The sequence below is a fragment of the Oncorhynchus clarkii genome, chromosome 3 (genome assembly GCF_045791955.1).
Source record: "Oncorhynchus clarkii lewisi isolate Uvic-CL-2024 chromosome 3, UVic_Ocla_1.0, whole genome shotgun sequence".
NCBI classification, from domain to species: domain Eukaryota; kingdom Metazoa; phylum Chordata; class Actinopteri; order Salmoniformes; family Salmonidae; genus Oncorhynchus; species Oncorhynchus clarkii.
The window spans coordinates 35,484,872-35,499,546 of NC_092149.1; the positions used below are offsets into that span (position 1 = coordinate 35,484,872).

The 14,675-nt window shown below is 40.7% G+C and overlaps 1 protein-coding gene across 1 annotated transcript; it reads left to right on the forward strand.

The window, feature by feature from the left end:
- The first annotated feature begins 181 nt into the window (after positions 1 to 181).
- Positions 182 to 2,203, forward strand: LOC139405945 (trophoblast glycoprotein-like). Its single transcript, XM_071148402.1, has 2 exons — positions 182 to 441; positions 1,189 to 2,203. Exons 1-2 carry the CDS (start codon positions 182 to 184, stop codon positions 2,201 to 2,203), a joined length of 1,275 nt encoding a protein of 424 aa, XP_071004503.1.
- Positions 2,204 to 14,675: the final 12,472 nt, after the last annotated feature.

The window sequence follows — 14,675 nt, forward strand, 5'->3', positions numbered from 1 at the left end:
AATGCAGACACAAACCATTGGGCTCTCATTCGGCACCATCTAAAGAAAGGCTAACTAACACCTCATACCGGAATCTGAGGGGTTTTTTTACGCCTTGATGTGCATGATAGGGCGTAATATGACTCACCATCACCTTCTGCATATTCTGGTATTTATCAGTTTATAACTTTTCTGTTGAGTTATGCATAATTTGGTGATTATTGTACTTTTTGGTGCGCTACTCTGTGCGCTCCACCAGTGCTTGGAATGCCCATTAGGCTGCCGATGCTTTGCTGACACGCGCACAGTGAAATGCGTCTCCAAGGACCTTCGTGCCATACCACAAGATATTCCAGGATACACAAGGAATGTGATCATCACAGGAAATAATATATTCAGAATTGGATCAGAGACGTTTCAAGAACTGAAAAATGTCACCACCATCATTTTGAGCAACAATGGGTGAGTAAATATTCTCATCAAAGATAATTGTTTTCTGAGGCGTCACTACAGACCCGGGTTCAATCCCGGGCTGTGTCACAGCCGGCCGTGACCGGGAGTACCATGAGGCGGCGCACAATTGGCCCAGCATCATCCAGGGTAGGGGAGGATTTGGCCCGGCTGGGATGTCCTTGTCCCATCGCGCTCTAGTGACTGCTTGTAGCAGGTCTGGCGTCAGCAAGCTGACTCTGGTCGCCAGTTGTACAGTGTTTCCGCCGACACATTGGTGCGGCTGGTTTCCGGCTTAAGTGAGCAGTGTGTCAAGAAGCAGTGCGGCTTGGCAGTGTCGTGTTTTGGAGGACGCATGGCTCTCGACCTTCGCCTCTCCTGAGTCCGTACGGGAGTTGCAGCGATGGGACAAGACTGTAACTACCAATTGGATATCACAAAATTGGGGAGAAAAAGCGGCAGAAAAAATATATATATAAATAAAATAAAGGGTATTGTATTCTTGCCGTTGCAGAGATTAAAATTTTCAACGATTGAGACATATGCATTTGTATTTACTTGACTGTAAATTTCTGAAGCTTTGAGTTAAGATTCTAAACTACAACAAAATTATTTTTCCATGTTCTCCTGAATGTCATCACACCAATTTATGAAATATTTAGATACCTCTATCTGAGCATGACAATAATTCCGCAAACATTACTTCTAAGTCCAATAATCGGTTTGGGGACTGTAAACCTGGACCATCTGTCTTCCCAGGATCACAGAGGTTGCGTCCCACAGCTTCTCTACCCTTTCTTACCTGCGCTACCTGGACATGAGCTGCAACCATCTGGCTCTCATCCACCCTGAAGCCCTCAACATCCCAGGGAGTCCTCTAAAGGAGCTCAACCTCAGCCGCTCCCTGTATAACTACACCTCACTGACTGATCTCACCACCGCACTGCGCTGGGGAGGCCTAGGAGGGCTGCTCAGCCTAGACCTCTCCGGGAACTGCCTGGTCTTCCTACCCCCAGGGATGTTCTCCCACCTCCCCAGCCTGCAGCACCTCCTCCTGGGTAACAACTCCCTAGCATCAGTCTACAACGGCACCTTCTTTGGCCTGCGCCGCCTGGAGCTGCTCGACCTGACCCGCAACTCTTTCAGGGTGTTCGGAAGCGATGCTCTGGGGGAGCTGGAGAGGCTGGTGCAAGCCCCCCGCATCCTGCTGAGCCACAACCCCTATGTCTGCACATGTGAGATCCAAGACTTTGCCGTGTGGCTCAAGAGCTCCCGGGCTCAGGTGGGGGATGCAGAAGCCCTGACCTGCGCCTCACCCTGGGAGTTTCAGGACAGGCCCCTGCGGGCGCTCGGGGTCCAAGTTGTCAGATGCCATGCCACTTCACCACCTCTGGTTGGAATCAGAGACGAGGTGGACAACCTCTCCCTGCAGACCTCCTATGTCCTCCTGGGTCTGGTGCTGGGCTTTGTGGGCATGGTCTTCCTCTTTGTGCTCTACCTCAACCGGCAAGGTATTAAAAAGTGGGTGGTGGAGACGCGAGATGCCTGCCATGATGTGTTGGAGGGGTATCAACACTGCTATGAGATCGACACTGACCCACGCCGGGAATACCTCTCAAAAGACGTCAGAGTCGAAGAGAAGCCACCGACAAACGGTAGTTTTGGACAGGCTCACTCAGATAACCGCTTATCACAGCTACCCACTGACACCTGTTTAGTTCAGATCTCCTCAGACACACAGGTCAAGCCAGGCTCCATCTCGGTGGATTTGTGATTCCACATTCCCTGGAATGGAACTGGACTGGAGTGAACTTGCATTCAGGGTTGGGTAGGTTACTTTCTAAAGGTAATCTGTTACAGTTTAGTTACCTGTCCAAAATTGTAATCAGTCATGTAACTTTTGGATTACCCAAACTCAGTAATGTAATCGGATTACTTTCCCCTTATTAGAAGTAGACAAAAAAGGATCAACACACACGTGGTCTCTGACTTGTGGTCACACTCGCTCAGGTGGAACAAACTTAAACCTGTGCTTTTATCAATGCTGAATTAAATGTAATTGAGAAAACATAAAACATCCTTTCTGAATTTGAAAGTAATCCAAGAAGTAATCATCTAGTTTTTTTTCTGTAATCTGATTACAATATTTGTTTGCTGGTAACATAACCGATTACAAGTACATTTAAAAAAAATCAGATGACATATAATCAGTTTCTGCCCAACCCTGCTCACATTTGTGAGGGACTTATCTGTATCATGCATTTCTGTACAATGTGTTGAATATAATTACATCACTAATGTAAGCATAAAACTGCAGAACAGTTATGCTATTTAATGGAGAGCCTATTTTAAGTGTGAACAGCCGGGCTCGTTGTACCTGCATAGCCTTGATACCTCTTTTACTGTGGCCACATTTTTACTGACTTGCATAGATTTAACCAAGTTGCCATCTGTCTTTGGTGTTGTATGTATTATTTTATAATACTTTGTGGGTCTTATTGACATATCTAGATGGAACCAAAGCAATATTGCCTATCTGAAGGGTCTTGACTGCAAAACTAACCTTGAATGTCTACTCTTTTGGGAAGATTGAAAGATTCCACACTGCAATAAGTCATCTTTTCGTCCTTAACTGTGACTTTGTAAACAGACGTGACAGGGCAAGAAAGAAAGGGCACATATTTCCAGAGTGCAGAAGTGACATGGTATTGAAGTGATGAAGCAGGATTTTGTGTGGTGTATAAACTCATGTGCATAATTTACCCGTGTTATGTAAGATAATTTAAATGAAACAATTGTAAAACCCCTTTGTGCTGCTCAATAAACCATTTTTTCCGAAATGCTATCCAAATCACATTTGCAGTAAGTTTCCATTTACTCTTAAATTAACTTTACAAATCTGCTTCTGTTACTAAGTGTAGTGCTGGTGTCATTCTCCTGCTTATCGCAGATGGGGGGGGTGATTAAGTGTGTCTGTAGTGGGAAAGTGGAACAAGATGAAGGATGCTAGACAGAGTTGCACCTGCTGGCTCTGCAGGCAGCGGTGCATCTCTCTATCCTGTGTGTGAGTTTATTTGCAGGACTTTCTACCTAATGATCGCTATTGATCAAAGCAGCACTGACAGTAGATATTCATCCCCACCACGTTGCAACTGGCTCTGGTCTGTGTGAGTTTATCTATTCAGTAAGCATATTTGAGTGATCTTATGATATCACACTGAATGATGTCTGATATGTTGTTGTAGTAACGTAAAGTGCAAATCGTTTTATAGATTGATCATATATATTTTTTTCAAGGATGTCGAGTCCATATTTTAATTAGTCATTTATTAAGTGGTATCTTCAGCTAAAAGTACACATGCGCAGTCATCCCAAGGCAGGTGACGTATTGCACTGATACACTAGTGACACAGGCCTCAGCCGCTGTCAAAATGATGGAGGTGTACGGAGGACGTGGTGCGCACAGGCAGAATTTCTAAAACACCTGGAAACGCTGGCTATCATCAATAACCCCAGCAAGGTCTTACATGCACTCTACTGAAGACAGTAAATGGGCTGGGATTCACCATGCACTGAGTAAGGTTAAAGCCAGTCCTCGGATTACATGCTCATGGAGCAGAAGAGCGCATTCGCAGCGCATTCCTCCCGGCTCACTCATTATTTGTTGGAAGAGAGGGGCATAACCTACAGAAAGTCAGCACAAAACAAAGGAGAGGAGATATAAGGTTCGTATGCTCGAAACAAACGTGACCTGGAAGCGTTTCAATGGTTTTAAGTGACTGATGAGCCCATGTTTTGCTCTATGCTTTTTGAATTGAAAACAGAAATCTAACCCTAACCCTCTTTTTCAATGTGTACTTCGCTATTGACAAAGGACTTTGACGTTTGCCTCCGAAATGAAGTTTGTCAGTATTGTTATCTGGATGGGTGTTTTTTTATTTACAGATTTCTAGGCAGTTTGTGATACCCTGGTGCCCCCCTTGATCCTGAAGCAATGGGCCCGCACCCCTCCTATCAACATAGACACACAGCCAGCTCTGAGAAATATCTACAAACACTGGACAATGACACAGACCACCATCGGATAAAGATCTCACCATACCATCAGAGATGCTTATACACCCAGGTTTGGAGCCATGTTTGGAGAACCTCTTACCCGACTAACTGAGCTTGGGAGTGGGGAGAGCGCAGGATCAAAACCCTTAGATATTGAGGGTCAGAATTTCAAGACCTTTTATACTAGATAGTATTTTATCCAGATTACCAATATGGGGCATCATTCATTCTGTTTGACATTTTTTAATACGACTGATAATAAAATATACTTTTTGTTTGCACTAAATTGTTTTTTTTTTAAAACAGTTTGAGGCATTAGGATTAGAATAGTATAAGGAAAACCTTCAATATAATAAAATAAAAAATGAAATGAATAAAATGATTGAACGGTCTATTTCCATGTATAATCCTCATTATATCTATTTATTTATTTGTGTATTTTATTTTCTATTTCAGCATTTATTTTCCAATTGATCAGTCTATGATATTTATTTATTTTTGTGTTGCTTCTTCTATTTATCTATCTCATTTCCACGTTTAATTATGTCTCGACTGATATGTATTTATTTGAAGTGACACTGGGTGTTCCATATCTCTGATGCTACTCATATCAGCAGATCTCTGGTCAGATACTTTGCAAATTGCGCCGACTACTGGATGATAAATATGTAATATGAATAGATACCCGCCTGGTGGCCAACACACGGAGGAAACGGACGTGGAGCTTGAATACGAGGGCGGTGAAATAAAGGATGAGTGGACATAATGTGATCTTAATTACCTCCACTAACCGGTACCCCCGCACATTGACTCTACCGGTACCTCCTGTATATAGCCTCGCTATTGTTATTTTACTGCTGCTCTTGTGTTATTATATATATATATATATATATATATATTTTTTTTTACTTATCTATTTTTTACTTATTTTTCTTAAAACTGCATTGTTGGTTAAGGGCTTGTAAATAAGCATTTCACTGTTGTATTCGACACGTGACTAATAAGATATGATTTGAGACTGCAAATTGACAGCAAGAACATCATGATTTCAAACCTAGCTTACATGTGTAGACAATCCCGTGTCTTCAAATGTTAAAATCACTTGGAGCTGATTTCCTGGTGTTTTTACAGTCTTATGTTCAACAATGAAAAAATTCCACACACATTTTTGAAACTACAAATCCTTGCAAGCTCCTGCACGTCACTTCTGACACCGTTGCTAACAGGTATTGTGTCAATTTATAACTTGCACAAGACCGTTCACAGAATTGTACAATTTTTAAGAAATGTTGCCAATTTATTCTTTACTACATTTAGCTAACAGATAGTTCATCCAGAGAATCTTACCTTTGCCTTGATTCTTGTCTCGTCCAGATCATCATGGCATTTGTAGTTTATGGTAGCCACATTAGAAGCTAATTAGCATTTCATTTTTGGGAGGTAAATACAGGCGAATATATTGATCAAAGTAACCTTGTCCTAGAGAGATTTACACAGTTATCAAAACTTCACACCATGGTTAACCTACAGGAAACACAGCCCATTTTAAGTGTTAATAAAATCCCCTATGGGAAAAATTTATGGTGGAAAAACAATTGAAACATTTCCCTGTTTGACCGCTAGGTCTATGGGTATTATGACTCATACTGTGGTCTTCACCTCATTAGCGCAAATACTACAGTATGAAGATAGGCTAAAACTGCTTCTCTAATAGAAATCCCTGATCACACTTGTAGGCGATGTTGGCTAGCTAAACTTATGCATAGAATCACATCATCAGGTCTATCCTGTCGTCTGGCACCAAACTACGCATGTGCAGGTCGTCAAAAATCAAAGACACTCCTTCGATATAAAGTCGTTTTTGACAAAAATGACAACGTGTCAGTTTTCCACTTTCACGAGGTTGGAGTAATAACATGTCCAACTACTACAGACGTTGGCTCAAATTTAGTTTGTGCCATTAGATTTCAATAAAATTAACAACTAAGGAAGAATGTTTCACTTCTCTCATTGACTTCACAATGTTGCACCTCTGGGTTTAGAAACTCCGTGATGAACATCGTGGCAACAAAACTAGCCGGAGACGATCCACATTTAGACTTCCGGTTTTCTGGTTTTGCCTTCAAAATAAACAGTCCATGGTAAAAAGCTGTGTATGATACGAAATCAATATTTTTTGCAGCTTTGCATAGTGCATAATGTAAAATTATAACTACATGGAGGAAAATATAAACTAAAGAGAATTACTACTTTATATAAGATAAAGAAAACTATAAGGTGGAGCACATTGAGAAATGGTTGGAGCTTAAGTAAATTAATATCAAGAACATAATAATAGCCTACTTGTAAATAAATCTACAATTACAATTAAAAAAATATCATTATTTTTATAGTATTATTCTAGTTTATTTACTGGTACTATTGTTGAAGAATGCAATTTTAAAATGTGATGTTTAAGAAAAGTAACAGTATTTTTTTTTTGTATTGTACAAAACAAATTGCAATGTACAGAACAAACTATTGATTGGTCCAGTCTACTTACCAAGTAAAGTCCCTAGAATACAAATCAGATGAGTTTGAACAAACAGGTAGGTTATAGGAAGTGTTGCTGGACTTTTACTATGGTCAGCTTAAAATGGTGCGCCTGGACACTATATGGTACATATAAAGCACTGTAAAGGAAAAATGATTATTTGTGCCAATGTAAAAGTGGGGACGGGAGTACTCGGTAGGGTCTGTAGAATCTATATATGGTGTTATTTCATGGGCCTCTGAATAATACGGAGTGACCTTAATGACCTTTTACTCCACCCATTCCATTGGCCACAATGTGAATCACTGTATATGGAATACATATTGGCCTATAGAGCAAAAACTATTCTTGGTGCCACAGGAAAGGTACTGTAGGAAATCATCAGTAGGGTCTGTTGAAAGTATATACAGTTGAAGTTGGAAGTTTACATACACCTTAGCCAAATACATTTAAACTCAGTTTTTCACAATTCCTGACATTTAATCCAAGTAAACATTCCCTTTATTAGGTCAGATAGCATCACCACTTTATTTTAATAATGTGAAATGTCTGAATAATAGTAGAGAGAATGATTTAGTTCAGCTTTTATTTCTTTCATCACATACCCAGTGGGTCAGAAGTTTACATACACTCAATTAGTGTTTGGTAGCATTGCCTTTAAATTGTTTAACGTGGGTCAAACGGTTCAGGTAGCCTTCCACAAGCTTCTCACAATAAGTTGGGGGAATTTTGGCCCATTCCTCCTGACAGAGCTGGTGTAACTGAGTCAGGTTTGTAGGTCTCCTTGCTTGCACACACATTTTCAGTTCTGCCCACAAATTTTCTATAAGATTGATGTCAGGGCTTTATGATGGCCACTCCAATACCTTGACTTTGTTCTCCTTAAGCCATTTTGCCACAACTTTGGAAGTATATTTGGGGTCATTGTCCATTTGGAAGACCCATTTGCGACCAAGCTTTAACTTCCTGACTGAATTCTTGAGATGTTGCTTCAATATATCCACATAATTTTCCTCCCTCATGATGCCATCTATTTTGTGAAGTCCCTCCTGCAGCAAAGCACCCCCACAACATAATGTTGCCACTCCCGTGCTTCACTGTTGGGATGGTGTTCTTCGACTTGCAAGCATCCACCTTTTTCCTCCAAACACAACGATGGTCATTATGGCCAAACAGTTCTATTTTTGTTTCATCAGACCAGAGGACATTTCTCCAAGAAGTACCATATTTGTCCCCATGTGCAGTTGCAAACCGTAGTCTGGCTTTTTTATGGCGGTTTTGGAGCAGTGGCTTCTTCCTTGCTGAGCGGCCTTTCAGGTTATGTTGATATAGGACTCGTTTTACTGTGGATATAGATACTTTTGTACCTGTTTCCTTCAGCATCTTCACAAGGTCTTTTGCTGTTGTTCTGGGATTGATGGGATTGGGATTGCACTTTTCGCACCAAAGTACATTCATCTCTAGGAGACAGAACGTGTCTCCTTCCTGAGCGGTATGATGGCTGCGTGGTCCCATGGTGTACTTAGAGATGGTGTACTTGCGTACTATTGTTTGTACAGATAAACGTGATACCTTCAGGCGTTTGGAAATTGCTCCCAAGAATGAGCCAGACTTGTGGAGGTCTACAATATTTTTCCGAGGTCTTGGCTGTTTTCTTTTGACTTCCCTATGATATCAAGCAAAGAGGCACTGAGTTTGAAGGTAGGCCTTGAAATATATCCACAGTTACACCTCCAATTGAGTCAAATTATGTCAATTAGCCTATCAGAAGCTTCTAAAGCCATGACATCATTTTCTGGAATTTTCCAAGCTGTTTAAAGACACAGCCAACTTAGTGTATGTAAACTTCTGACCCACTGGAATTGTGATACAGTGAATTATGAGTGAAATAATTTGTCTGTAAACAATTGTTGTAAAAATGACTTGTGTCATGCACGACGTAAATGTCATAACCGACTTGCCAAAACTATAGTTTGTTAACAAGATATTTGTGGAGTGGTTGAAAAACGAGTTTTAATGACTCCAACCTAAGTGTATGTAAACTTCCGACTTCAACTGTATGGAGTCATTTCATGGGGCACTGAATAATACGGAGTATTGCTGGACTTTTCCTCCACCCATTCCATTGACCACAATGCAAATCACTGTATATGGAGTACATATTGGCTTACAGAGCAAAAACTTTTCTAGGTGCCGCAGTAAAAGTACTGTAGGGAATACTTAGCAGGCTCAGTAGAATCTATAGGGTGTCATTTCATGGGCTCTGAATAATACAGAGTGTTGCTGGACTTTTACTGTGGCCAAACAGCTTAAAAGTGGTTTGCCTGGACACTGTACTGTACAAATATAGCACTCTACAATGATTGATCAAACCAGGGTCCAGTCTACTCACTACAGTCCCTAAAGGAAGCTTTAGGAAGCTTTATGTTGACATTTGAACAGTGTGACATATATCAGTGCCATGGACAGCTACCTTTTTAGCATGTTATGTTGTCACTGTCAGCCATGTATGTGGCCCAAAAGCATATTCATGTGATTTCATATTTTAGTCATTGCTAGACCACACCCTGGTAAGGAGAAAACGTTATTACCTGTCTCAGATAAACTTGGGTGGTAGATACCCAGTTGGGGTTCTACTAACCAAATATGTTCCGTTTTCAGGGGGCTGTGTCGAACAGCCTGCTGGTTATTGTTGTAATGCCTGCATGTTAAATTAATCCCAAAACAATAAATGAATTTACTTTTTTTGTGTTGAATATCAGTTGGAAAAACAAAACCCTTAACACTTTTTTGTTGTTTACCCTAGCGTGAAATAAAACGCCATTCCATACACGACTTTAATGCACTCTTGCCTTACGCTAATGGTGGTGCCAAATACTGATTATTAGCAGGCGATTTGTTAAGAAGCCAACTGCTTCAAAGACTGCAACAATGACGGGCTGTCATATCTGTATGACTGTGACACATGTATACATTCTATTGCTAGTGACAACAAGGTGAGATTGAACAAAATAGTACAAACAGAGAATGTAAATGAGGCTCAGGTTCAAAACCTATTGCCTGTGGAGAGTTTAAATGAGGCGAATGTCAACTGCTCAGAGAAGACCCTCAGACTGCCAACTAAATATGCAAAGTACATACAAGAGCCATATGTACAGACTTTTGAGGGTAAAGAAGGGTAAAGAACTTGCTTCTGATTTTCATCCAAGAGCCAAGAGTTCACATAAGGACGTGTTAGTGGTGCAGCTCAATCAAATCTCAGACACCCAAGATATTGGGAATGAATAGTACCACTCAGAGACAGAGGATGGGTTGCACCAACATGGTTTACAGTGTATTGCGAAAGTGTTCACCCCCTTGGCATTTTACCTATTTTGTTGCCTTTACAACCTGGAATTAAAATAGATTTTTGGGGGGTTTGTATCATTTTATTTACACAACATGCCTACCACTTTGAAGATGCAAAATATTTTTTTATTGTGAAACAAACAAGAAATAAGACAAAAAAACTGAACTTGAGCGTGCATAACTATGCTAAGGGTCATTGTTATGCAGGAAGCTGAACTTCCGTCCCAGTCTCAAATCTCTGGAAGACTGAAACAGGTTTCCCTCAAGACTTTCCCTGTATTTAGCGCCATCCATCATTCCTTCAATTCATCAGTTTCCCAGTCCCTGCCGATGAAAAACATGGTGTTCTCGGGGTGATGAGAGGTTTTGTGTTTATGCCAGACATAGTATTTTCCTTGATTCCCCAAAAGCTCAATTTTAGTCTCATCTGACCAGAGTACCTTCTTCCATATGTTTGGTGAGTCTCCCACATGCCTTTTGGCAAACACCAAACGTGTTTGCTTATTTTTTCTATAATCAGGAAGTGCATCCTGATCTCTCCTTTAACCTCTCACTTTGCAATGCACTAGAGGGTAAGGTCCTCTAGCTTACACGGAACCCAAATCGGCTGCGCGCCTGCGCCATCGTGCGCCATCGTGCGCTATAGTGCGTAAATTTATTTTGTCCCCCTAAACCAAATGTGATCACGACACGCAGGTTAAAATATCCAATTACATTAATTTGGGGACAGGTCGAAAGGTATTAAACATGTATGGCAATTTAGATAGTTAACTTGCACTTGCTAGCTAAATTGTCCTATTTAGCTAGCGTGCTGTTGCTAGCTAATTTGTCCTGGGATATAAACATTGAGTTGTTATTTTACCTGAAATGCACAAGGACCTCTACTCCGACAATTAATCCACACATAAAAATGCCAACCGAATCGTTTCTAGTCATCTCTCCTCCTTCCAGGCTTTTTCATCTTTGAACTTATATGGTGATCGCATCCACACATTCATAGTATTACCAAGATGACCGGCAAAACAGTTCATCTTTCAATCACCCACGTGGGTATAACCAATGAGGGTATCTGCTTCTATAAACCAATGACGAGATGGGAGAGGCAGGACTTGCAGCACGATCTGCGCCAGAAATAGAAAGGAGTTTTATTTTAGCCCTTGGCATCGCAGACGCTCGTTGGCGCGCCGAGCAGTGTGGGTGCAATAATTGAATAACTTGGATTTCTACATTTATTTTGCGACACTCGCGCACGTGAGGTGTCCAGTCTGGTCAGCATGTTAGACCTGTGTAGTTTGACGGCCCTCCATTATTACATGGCCTCCACCTGATATTTTTCTTTCTTTTATCTTTTATGCCCTTAATCAGGTATATATAGCCCATTTCAGTGTTGTTTGCACCTTGGTTATCAATCAATGCGTTACACTTTTCTTGTATTCTCATCACCATTCTTAAATGGTGGGGTCCTGTGTTCTGAACCCTTTCACTATTGTGGCCTCTTGCATGCACTACTTATCCAAACTCCCTTACTGCTCAGTCTTCCTGACCTTGGGTAAACCACTTGTATTATTCTGTGGTGCCCATGGCCACTTAATCTTGTTGACAGGATTTCTTGCCCGCTATTATCACCATCTCTTGATGGCAAGGCCCTGTGACCTGGACCTTATCCGCGTATTGGCCTTCTGACCTTCCGTCTCCTTTACTTTGGAGTTACCTGCTAACGGGTGAATCTGATGGTAGGGGTTAGAAGAGCCCTTCAACTAGGCTACAGTCCTCAACTGTTGAGGTGCTCGATAGTAGATAAAGGGAAGAGTGTGTATAAAGTTTGCCCGTGTAAATATTGTGAATAGTTCGGTGAACAATGAAACATAAGAGGGAACGAGGTCCCGATGTGAGCGAAGTCATGCAGGATGCACTTCCTATTTATGGAAAAATACAAATGAAAGAAAAAAGGTGCCACCAGTGGGTTGGGAAGCAATGGCTTTTTTTCTGGCCACTCTTCTGTAAACCCAGCTCCATGGAGTGTACGGCTTAAAGTGGTCCTATGGACAGATACTCCAATCTCTGCTGTGGAGCTTTGCAGCTTCAGGGATATCTTTGGTCTCTTTGTTGCCTCTCTGATTAATGCACTCCTTTCCTGGTGGGGGGGCCCTCTCTTGGCATGTTTGTTGTGGTGCCATATTCTTTCCATTTTTTGAATAATGGATTTAATGGTGCTCCGTGGGATGTTCAAAGTTTTTTATATTTTTTAAAACCCAACCCTGATCTGTACTTCTCCACAACTTTGTCCCTGACCTGTATGGAGAGCTCCTTGGTCTTCATGGTGCCGCTTACTTGGTGGTGCACCTTGCTTAGTGGCGTTGCAGACTCTGGGGCCTTTCAGAACAGGTGTATATACTGAGATCATGTGACAGATCATGTGACACTTAGATTGCACACAGGTGGACTTTATTTAACAAATTATGCAACTTCTGAAGGTAATTGGTTGTACCAGATCTTATTTAGTGGCTTCATAGCAAAGGGATGAATACATATGCATATGCTTTTCCGTTTTTTTTTAAACATTTTGAAATAAGTTATATAAAAAAATAAAAAATCACCAATTTGGACAATTTTGTTTATGCCCATTACATGAAATACAAATACAAATATATTTAAATTACAGGTTGCAATGCAACAAAATAGGAAAAACGCCAAGGGGGATGAATATTTGTGCAAGGCACTGTAAATGTTTATCAACACCGGCCAGTGTAGTGCAGTGTTAACTTTTTGTTGAATGAACACTAGAAATGTAACACTTTTTTCAGTGTACTTTTTACTCTGTGTAGAGTGGGACCATGTGTACTCACTGACAGTGTTAAATTTAACACTTAACATGTTGATTTAACACTTTTAAATGTACTGTGTATAATGCACGTTATAACTAACGTTAATGCTACTTCACTACAATCTTACCGTTATCAGGCCCATTACAGCATGTTGCATAAAATCATAATTCGTACCAAGGTTGGGCATATCATGAACTCCAATTCAATTGCAGCATGTCACGGGAGAGGTTGACGTCGAAATAAGCGAGGATACACTGAAATGTTTTGTCAGATGGAGGGTTCAGGCATACCACTCCAGATAATGGTGTGTTTACATTGACTCGTGATGAATGGGAGGGAGGGAGGGGAACGCATTTCAAAACGTTCTCATGGGTAGGCCTATTTGCAGGAAAGATTAAAGAGTAGAATCCTTACTGTGTAGTACATTTTTGACATACATTTTCAGACATATATATAAACATAAATATATATCTATATATATTAGCTCCATAGAGGGAGAAATTTGCATTGTCATTTCATAATACTGCTGCGTTTAAGGTGCACACCTCCGCTGTTTGGCCACTCAGGTAGATACACCAGTGTTGAGAAACATATCTGAACAACGCACAAATAACTTTTGGGATTCTGGTGAAATCCGGTCACTACAATTACTGAAATTAAAAATTAAAAATGAAACATCGGCACAAATAATCGTTTTTCCTGTACAGCGCTATATTTGTAACGTATAGCGTTCATTTTCAAATGTTTGACCACAGTAAATGTCCAGCAACACTGCATATTATTCAGTTCCCCATGAAATGATACCACATATAGATGCTACAGACCCTACTGACTTTTATTGCGACATCTAGAAATAGTTTTTGCTCTGGTTTTCTGTTCTACCTGATAATGAATTGCACTCACCTGTTGTTACCAGGTCTATATCGTTCCCTGATTAGAGGGGGGACAATGAAATGAAAACAAGCAGTGGAACTGGCTTCGAGGTCCAGAGTTGAGTTTGAAGGCAGAGTGATTCTTATTGTGGGCAATGGAATGGCTGGAGCAAAGACCAGCAACATTCTATATTATCTAGCGCCCCATGAAAAGACACCATATATAGCCTACCTTCTACAGACCCTATAGAGTATTCCCTACAATATTTTTTCCTCCGGCACATTGAATAGTTTGTTTTATACGCCAATAATATTTCATGTACAGTGCTGTGCATTGGGGGTATTTATTTGACATTGGAACATGTTTTAAAACACACGTATTGTAAATGTAATTTAAATATGAACCAATATGAATATTGTTCATGTTTAGACAATTATTTTCATATATTATGAAGAAATACAGGTTATTGACACTTTTCTACTATTACGTGGGGGACTTTTATTATGAACATTTCTGATCGTCACGTCTTCCCTGTGGGTGGGTGTTGTAGAATTTGGATTTACCTGTAGCCGCAGGTAATAACCTACACGGGAAGACGAAGGAGAAGAACA

Excerpts from the sequence above, each read along its gene's own strand:
- LOC139405945 (XM_071148402.1), top strand. The coding sequence starts at position 182 with ATGCATAATTTGGTGATTATTGTACTTTTTGGTGCGCTACTCTGTGCG. Across the intron at positions 442-1,188 it reads ATCATTTTGAGCAACAATGG|GATCACAGAGGTTGCGTCCC; the intron begins GTGAGTAAATAT and ends CTGTCTTCCCAG.